This window comes from Austrofundulus limnaeus, unplaced genomic scaffold (genome assembly GCF_001266775.1).
Source record: "Austrofundulus limnaeus strain Quisiro unplaced genomic scaffold, Austrofundulus_limnaeus-1.0 Scaffold50, whole genome shotgun sequence".
Taxonomy (NCBI): Eukaryota; Metazoa; Chordata; class Actinopteri; order Cyprinodontiformes; family Rivulidae; genus Austrofundulus; species Austrofundulus limnaeus.
The window spans coordinates 1,504,333-1,513,428 of record NW_013952452.1 but is presented as its reverse complement, the minus strand read 5'-3'; the positions used below and the strand labels follow the sequence as shown (position 1 = coordinate 1,513,428).

General features: G+C 38.4%; 1 protein-coding gene across 1 annotated transcript in view; it reads left to right on the top strand.

Moving 5' to 3' along the window:
- The window catches only part of ctnnd2a (catenin (cadherin-associated protein), delta 2a), a gene marked incomplete at its 5' end in the record, with an annotated part of 234,924 nt that overhangs the window by 199,338 nt on the left and 26,490 nt on the right, over positions 1-9,096 (top strand). Inside the window, 1 exon segment of the mRNA XM_014008486.1 lies at positions 4,712-4,961. Coding sequence (XP_013863940.1) covers positions 4,712-4,961 — 250 coding nt within the window.

Below are 9,096 nucleotides of genomic sequence, written 5' to 3'. Positions count from 1 at the left end.
CCTTTTTTCAGTTTCAATTTTATTTTTTTGAACAAAATTTATAACCCCAATTTAGCTCCATAGACAGCCATTTGTAATGGGATCAACTCCAGAGTGAAACAGTTTTAAAAGACACTGCATAGCAGTAACATATATGACCCCCCTTACGTAAAGCACCAATGTACCAGAACTCAGAACTCACCAGAACAGATTTATTGTCTTGGGTAGGGATCTGGGGGGGGCTCAATGGTTTCTTTATCAGAAACAAACAACTAAACAAGTCTGAAGCTCCTGTGTCAAACAGTTTTTGAGTTATAAGCATTTTTGTATGTCCAGACACCCYCTTTTCTGATGGGGTCGGGGTCCAGGGATGTGGGGACTCATTTATCAGAACTAAAAAATAAATTAAGCTCCTATGTTGAATAGTATTGAGTATTATATTATTATATAGTATTGTTAGTATAGTATTATATAGTATTATAGCATTTTTTGTATGTCCAGACACCCCATTTTTAGATGGAGCCCCTTCCTTRAATATGGGATCCCTCGTAAAACCATTGGCTGGCACCATGCAGGTCAGACACATCTACATTCCTGCCAAATTTCATGTTGATTGGTGTAGCTGCTTTCCTGGTGTGGTTGACAAAGCAATCACTGAAAAAAATGAAAGAATATGACTCCGCTTTGCATTAAGTTTCATTAAAACTTGTGATTAGTCCAWGACATACGTAGTTTGCTAATGGTGCAGGCAAACAACACGCACATACACGGGCAAAAACAGTACTGCCTGTCTTTGTCTTCATCATTGGCAATTAAAAAGTGAGTGATGCAGCAGATTAGTGACAGGTAATATATATAATAATATTTTTTTTCAATTATATATTTTTTTATTTGCTTCCTGGTTTGGTTTTCCAGTGTATCACTGCTTGTGAACCTACAGGAATAAACGCCCTACAGAGGCTTCTGGCTTTCACATTCATACATGTACTTTAAAATGGGCTGACTTGTTTTGCATCAAGTCTGTTGTCTTTGAGAAACCTAAAACCTGAGGTAGACTCRTTATTTTGTTTATTTTTTATTTTTCCCAACATTCCAACAGATTATCTTCTCAGCAGGGTCTTGGAACATCAAAACATCGAACCATAAATTAGTTGAATTTTGCACTCGTTTAGAAAAGTGCAGCAACTCCCTCTCATTTATATTAATCTATAATTCATCAATAAGCCCCTCGCGGGCTCTAGATATCAGAGCATCTGGATGCAGAAAAAAGTGTTATAACTATCTGTGGGTGAAATGAGCACAGCTTTGCCTTTGACATTTATGTCCATATATAGATTTAAATTTTGTGCTATGGTACATTGGGGTTTTTACGAAAGTGTTTAAAATATAACGTGTCTTATAGAAAGATTTCACATCAAAACAAATAAGTTGGTCAAATATCATCAGAATGACTCAATTCTGAAAAACTACAGTAAACAAAGATAATGAGCAACGATCCTGCTGAGGGGAAATGTGAAGATGAACACCAGGCAATAGTTTAAAAAAAAGATTGCCTGATGGCATAAAATTCAAGTGATACTGTACTTCTGTCTGTTAGCAAAATGTTTCATGAAACAATAAWCAGATTTTAATGAAGCTCTCAGAGTTATCATTGGATGTTCGTTTAACTTACATTTATAGCCAGCACAATTCAAGAAAGCTGCCATGAATAACCTTGCAAACACAAAAATGGTACATCAGTTGGTTTTATAGATACTGAACTAAAATTCAGTGTGGTAGTAGCTGAGAGTCACCCTCAACACATACTCTGAGCACTAATAGTTTGACAGGCAATGTGGTGGATGATATGCAATTCTTTAAGGAATGCTARTTTAAAGACTTAAAAACATATGCTAATGTCTGTTTGGCTAAAAGCTTTATTTCTTTCCAGGTTTTTTTTTTTTCTTTCATCAGCTGTCTTCTCCCATGGGTGACCACTGCTGTGATAAATCGTCTTTTCTCCTCTTCCTTATTTTGCTTTTTCTTTCCAAGTTTCTTACTAATGGTGCAAATGTGATGCTGTTATGATCACTGCGAGGCACATGCACGTCTATATCCACATTTGTGTGCAAGCATTTTTTTACTAAGTATACTGACAGCAACTAATCAGCAGAAAATATGTATGGCTTTAATAATTTCTCAAGCCCTTTCTGTTTATCTGTTGTTGCTGTCATCACCTGTCAGTCAGTCGGCTGGTAAATTAATCACTCGCCATATCAGTCAGTCAGTCATCCTCGGGGAACGGGATCTGTCAGTCTGTTAGTAAACGAACAAGTCAGTAAATGATGCACGCTCTCAATCAGTAAATAATTCACTCGCTCACTCCCAAATTAGTCGGATCTTTAAATAAAACAAGTGACTTACTCGGTCTTCGGCTGGTAAATCCGTCAGGAAATTAGTCACTTGATTCAAGTCAGTCCCATAATGACTCGTCCTCTCRGGATTCGTTTTATAACTTTGTATTTAAGCCAAGAGACAAAGGCTGCTTAACCTCCACTGAGCCTGCCAGCCTCTGATAACACTGGGCCAATTACCTTATTCCTTAGATGTAGTTTGTTTGTGTGTGTGTGTGTGTGTGTGTGTGTGGTGGTGGGGGGTGGTACTTTTCAGAGTTAACTTGTTTGGATATTAAAATAGTTTTACTTAGTATTAAGTAAAGATGGGAATCACCCAACACTGCACAATTTGATGTGAGCAAGTAATGATTATCAATGAAGATAAATTAGTCTCAAAAGTATTCACAAATGCTTACGACAAGATTTGTATGCGTACACGTAGACTCACAAATGGTTATGACACAATTCACGATAACGTACAGTAAATGTCAGATGTTATCCACGTCATGTTCTGATGTATTTTCCATTATAAAATCTGTTTAGAATTGTTTGTCCACTTCATGATGCATCATAAAATACGTGGGTCCTGATCTTACCCCTAATACTATATACATCAAGAGTGACTAATTATTACAAAGCTGCAAGGTCTGATTTGATATCATAGTTGAAGAAAATCTACTTCATAATTTAGGAAAAAATGAAATTTTTTCAGTTCCAAAGAATAAAAATGTTCATTCCATTTGTGAAATAACAAACTTAAGTGCTGCAAGGATGTTTTATTCCTATCATTTTATCGAAAAGTTAGTTAATTCCAAGCAGCACCTTTAAAAATTTTGGTTATGAGATACAAAATAGCATTTGAAAATTCAAATAATTCTTTTCACACTGTGCTTTAAAAGTGAGAAATTTCAGAGGTGCTACTTTACAACCACCTAAAACACTCTTTATGAAGCAATTTTGTTTAAACTGTTTATTTTTATGGTTTGAGTGAGATTGTTACTTTTAAGATTGTGGTAACTTTTTTTTAAAAAAAATCGGGTTTTGCCCTGTGCATTTTCTTCAGATTTTTAGAGATTTTGAGAAGTCAGACGCAAAAACACTAATATGTGTTTTTCACTGCCATTCTTTGCTGCTCTCAGCACCAAACAGGAAGAGTTATTGTTGTGAACCAGCTGGTTCTAGTGAAGTCATTTACGTGAATGAGAGTGTTTATTTATTGAAACTGAGACCGAGCTCAATTTAAACCATGTTTCAGCCACAATTCATTATTCAACATTCACCTGTGTGTCTAAAATGGTTGTCTTTACCTGACACACGACCTGCGGGTTCCATCCCGGGGAGCTAGAGACGATACAAGTGTAATGGACAGGTTTTATGATGGTCAGGACATCTCTCACCCTTCGGCTACAGCTCATGTTTGATTCATCCCTGCACACCTCCTTAGTCAGCACAATCATGGAATTGATGGGTCCGTCTCCTCAGCTGTCTTCTGTACTTGTTAACTTTCCCCTCTGATCTGGGTGGGCCCTCGTCTCAGTTCTCACGGGAAACCCCTCTGCAAATCTCATGGCAGACGACTCAAACCCGAACCCAAAAATTTTCAATAATTTTAGGAAATGGAGTGATGATTGCAAACACAAAATATAACTCTAATAGATATTAAGCTAAAATTTGGGTCACTGTACAAGCCTCATCCCTAACATGTCCTCTTAGTTGTAACAATATMATTTATAAGGTTCGACTAAATGGCTACAACATCCTTCTTTAATACGCTAACAGCAGGGGAGGCAAATGCATCCCTTCAACAAAAAAAAATAGCTCAGCCTTTATTTAGGTATGTTTAATTTAACAGGAGCATGCCTCTGAATACCTTACTGTGGGCCTGGCTTTAGAAATTCATAGCTAGTTCTTCTTCCTTTTGGCATTTCCTTTCTGAAATACACACTAAGCCACTCTGACCCTCTCATTTTTTAAATATCATTGCCTCCATCTTTTCTACCCTCTGACCAGAGRGATTCATGTGTTTTTTTATGTGACATTATCTCCTGTACTTTTTAATTACTCCCACTCTSTGTTTCTTGTCTTTCCTGTCACCCATGTGATGTGATCTTTTTTTTTGTTTCCTATATGTCAGCCTGCTTGATAAAAATATCAAAGGAAATTGCTTTTTATTGATGCCAGTTTATCCTCTGAAAGCAAATCTTTATGAAAAATATCAAATATTTTTAGAGCTTACCCCATTTTTTTTTTTTGCTCTACTTATCATCGATGCCTACCTGACTGATCAAAAACTTTTTGTTTCTGCAGGGATATGCAGAATTTTAACAGGTATGTTTTGTTCTTTTTTTCAAAACTAGGTAAATATGCCATGAGAGATTTGATCCACCGGTTACCAGGCAGCAGTAGCAGCAGCAACAACAACACCACCAGCATCGGGACCTCTGGTACCACAGGAACTCCCAGCAAGGCCATGTCCGACGACACAGTAACTGCCATCTGCTGCGCGCTGCACGAAGTCATCACCAAGAACATGGAGAACGCAAAAGCTCTACGTGACGCCGGCGGCATCGAAAAACTCATTGGCATCGCTCGCAGCAAAGGAGACAAGTGAGTAGGAAAGACTCTAGGAACTGCAAGTAAACTAGTTTACACCTCTCTGGATTCTGAGGAATAAGAAACCTCACTGCATTTTGTATATTTTGTGTTATAAATAGGATGATTTCAAGGCAACTTCTGTTTGTGTAGAAATTAGAACAGATGTGGAACGATTTAAAACAATGTATTCTTCATATAAAATATCATTTATTGAATCACAGAGCAGTTCAGTCACGGTATGGTTCTAAATATAAGCAAGATGTATTGTGAAGAATGAAATTTGTAGATATTTATGACAAACTACAAACAGAACATAGCGTTTGGGGGGTAACGCTAAGCAGAGACTCATATTTTCTACAATATGGCACAAACAAATGTTCATCTGAGTTATTATTGTTTCATTGGGAGAACTGAAACAACTCAGCCTGTGCGCAGCTCGCTCCTGTAACAGCGCTGTCTTTATCAGGAGAGGAGTTTGGTCACGCGAGCGAAGTTGGATGTCTGTTCGATAACGAAGCTCTGAACACATAAACTTATAGTGTGTTAGATTTTAAATACCAACGTCTCGTGTAGCTCGGGRCATCAKAAAGACCCGCCCTGCTCTGCTCGGATTGGATAAAGCTGTGGKGGTTTGTTTGATTTGTTGAAAGCAGCATCTGTTCAAATCTGTATCAGACTGRGCGGCTTTAACCAGACCGCAACAGAAAACAAGCAGGTTTCTCTTTTCCTCATTTTTTTAAATACCAGAAATACTGACATGGACAAAAATACATCTGTCATTGTCATAAATGTCGGTGTCGGTTAATTTTCGGTTTATTGCCACTTTGGTCTTGAGGTTGCTTAAAAGGCTTTATACATAAACTTTGTATGGTGTAGACCAAACCAAACCAAAGGCTAAACTCAACTAAGCATATTTCATTGTTGTTTGCTTTTTTGTTGTTGTTGTTGTTTTTTGAGAACTACAAGAAATGGACACAGCTGAATTATAACTTCCCGCTCCAGGTGACTGAGCGGGGTGCTTTGCCCAGCTGCTATGGCAAGCAGCAGGTCAGGGGTTGCCATGACACCGGGGTGTTATCAGACGGAGGTCAAATGTTGATTTATTGTGATGGARGGAGACTCATTCTATTAAGGGAACTGTGCTCCGGGGCACCATTACACAGAGGGATGAGGTGCTGGAGCAAACCTCCATAAATGCAAATTTCACGGCGACTGTAGTTATCAGCTAATAGCTCTGACAACTTCCCTTTCTTTGAATAGGCACACTGGGGATAAATGTTTATCAACAGAACAGCCGAATATTCACACTTTTTTTACATTAAACTCATACATTAGATTAAAGGCTTAGCCTTCCTGAAATAGTTTTTTCATGCCAGATTATCTTATGTTGAGAAATGATGGAGTTGTAGCATTTTGGTCAAAACTGTAAAATATGCTAAATAATACCAAACTTAAACTCAGTTTCTGCTAAACTGACTGAATTATAGTTTTCTTTGTTGGTGATGCTCTTCAATTGGTTTAATATTAAGGATTTGATGAGGATATATAGTTTTTTATTGCTTTCTGAAAGTTTTATTAAACTCCACCCTACGGTTCAGGAGATATTTTGCTAAGTCACACAGAGTTGACTCCATGGGTTAAACTGTGTGCAATGTTTAGCACTTGGAGTATGTGTTATAAATGCCAAATTTTAGAAGAATAAAACTGACTGAATATACATATTTTTCATGTTTTCTAAATGTAGGTTGGCTTTGGTGGCCATCTTKAACAGGGACCTTAACTCAAGCTATTTTTAGAACACGAGTCACGTGACTATGTCCGCTTGACTCTGATGCAYGTACAAACTCYCGTAGCAGCTCCATTGGTTTCAATGGTGCTGTGCCAGTCAAGCTGTGTTTAAACTGTGGTTCTTAGAACAGTGACTCAGGATACAACCATCGTGCCTGTATGGAAGGAATATTTTTGATCACTTTTCCCAAGCTAAGATACTAGGTTAACTGCTCGATTCCAGCAATGGGACAAGCAGCATTTGCCCAGAAAAAAACTGCAGCCAAGGACTTAACGTCTGCTCCAAAAATTTTATGGGAGGTAAAAAAAACCACAACACTGGACCACCCAGATCCTAGCCCGGCACTTTCTGTCGATAAACAAGTACATCCATCCATCCATCCATTTTCTTCCGCCTATCTGGGGTCGGGTTGCGGGGGCAGCAGCTTCAGAAGGGAGGCCCAGACCTCCCTTTCCCCAGCCACTTCTTCCAGCTCCTCCGGGGGAACTCCAAGGTGTTCCCAGGCCAGCCGAGAGACATAGTCCCTCCAGCGTGTCCTGGGTCTTCCTCTGGGCCTCCTCCCAGTGTGACGTGCCCAGAACACCTCACCAGGGAGGCGTCCAGGAGGCATCCTTACCAGATGCCCGAGCCACCTCAACTGGCTCCTCTCGACGTGGAGGAGCAGCGGCTCCACTCTGAGTCCCTCCCGGATGACCGAAAACAAGTACAGTAAACCTTATTGTTTTTACTGTAGTCCACTGCTAGCATTCATCATGCTAGCCTAATATAGTGATCTAGAAAGATATTATTAYAAGATATTATAAGAAATTATTTAGTACTGTCAGTCACCCTTACGATAATATAATACTGACAGAAATTCTAAACATAAACATTAAGTTTCTTTAAATGATAAAGAAGCGGTGACTCRAGTGATAAAATAYTCACAGACACACACGATAGGTGCAGCAAGCTAAGCTATAAGGCATTGGTAAAAACACCATTTTACCTATTCCTCTAGCTAAGTCTGTTGAAGACTTCGACTCTCCAGCCAACATTTCAACTAAATGTTTCTGTGATTCCTGAAGTTGGATGTGTCTAGAGCAGGGGTATCAAATAAATTTTTATTGAGGAGCGTTATGGTGGCCCTAGAGACTCATGAGATATTATACCAAGAGACAGAGTCAGTGGTTAATGGTTAGGTTTTAAATTTAAATGTAACCTAATCAGTCAGTGCTCAGTGTATAAGTTGGAAATTGGTCTCAGTTACTGTTACGTCAAATAACTCAATATTTGAAAAACACTGAGTTTTAATCACTTTAATGTTTGCTAAAATCCCTTTGGTGTGGTGGTCATCTAAAATCAAGATGACTTCAAAAGTTAATCAGCAGATGCCAATGCAAAGATTACTTTTTCATCAGTCTGTTCAGTGAGTCGTGACACATTTTGCTGTCGTTACAAACAACCAAACAAACCCAGCAGCTCATGAAGCATTGTTTCATTGTGTGAAGTTTTATATTTTACACAATGATTTAAATGTATTGCCACAGTCAAAAAAAATCATTTTGATACGCCACAGCGTGTAAAATTCTGGTAGAATTAATACCATTAGYGATTCAGTTCAGTTAATAATCCCAGTCAGCTTTGACAGTGAAAAAGCACCCCTAATGCCAGGATCTGCACCGAGCAGAATTAAACCACCCTAACACCTGGGCTCTTTCCTACTGTGCCATGTCAAAGTGTCTCCTGTGAAAATGGTTCACCATTATCATCTGACAAGAATGAAAAGYATTTGGTAATGCTCTTTGTGCTTCTGGTGCTAGCCAAATGCCACGTAGTGTAACTGCACTAAATTGTGTTTCAGGAGTTGTTAGGGTTTACTACTGTGGCCATTACTGCATTTTCCTTCTGAAACTAGTCCYTTTTACTCAGAAACAACCCATTTCAAAAGGGTTTCCAAAAGATTTYCCCCCCTTTTTGTTCTCAATAAACAAAAGTGAGTATTTTCGTCTGATTCTGTCTGGAGCTTTAAAAAGCTCCCTAAGCTTCTTCTACWAGTCGTTTTTACCACTGTGGCTGAGAGGAAGCTATTAGCATGGCAGAGAGTCATTTTCAAGACATAGTCCAGTCAACTGTTCTGTTAAACATTTATTAGTGGTTCTTACCTTTGTTAGTCATGAGCAGAGAGGATGAAAAAGACAAAAATCTCTGTCCATGCTAGGAGATGTTTATCTAAACAGAGTACCAATATTTTTCCCCCAGACTTATAATACAGCTCTTAAAAAAAAACTACATATAAAATGTACCTATGGAAGGACCTAACAATRAATGATCATTAGGGGAAAAATCAACCTCCTTACACAATTGCAAATTTTTTTTACA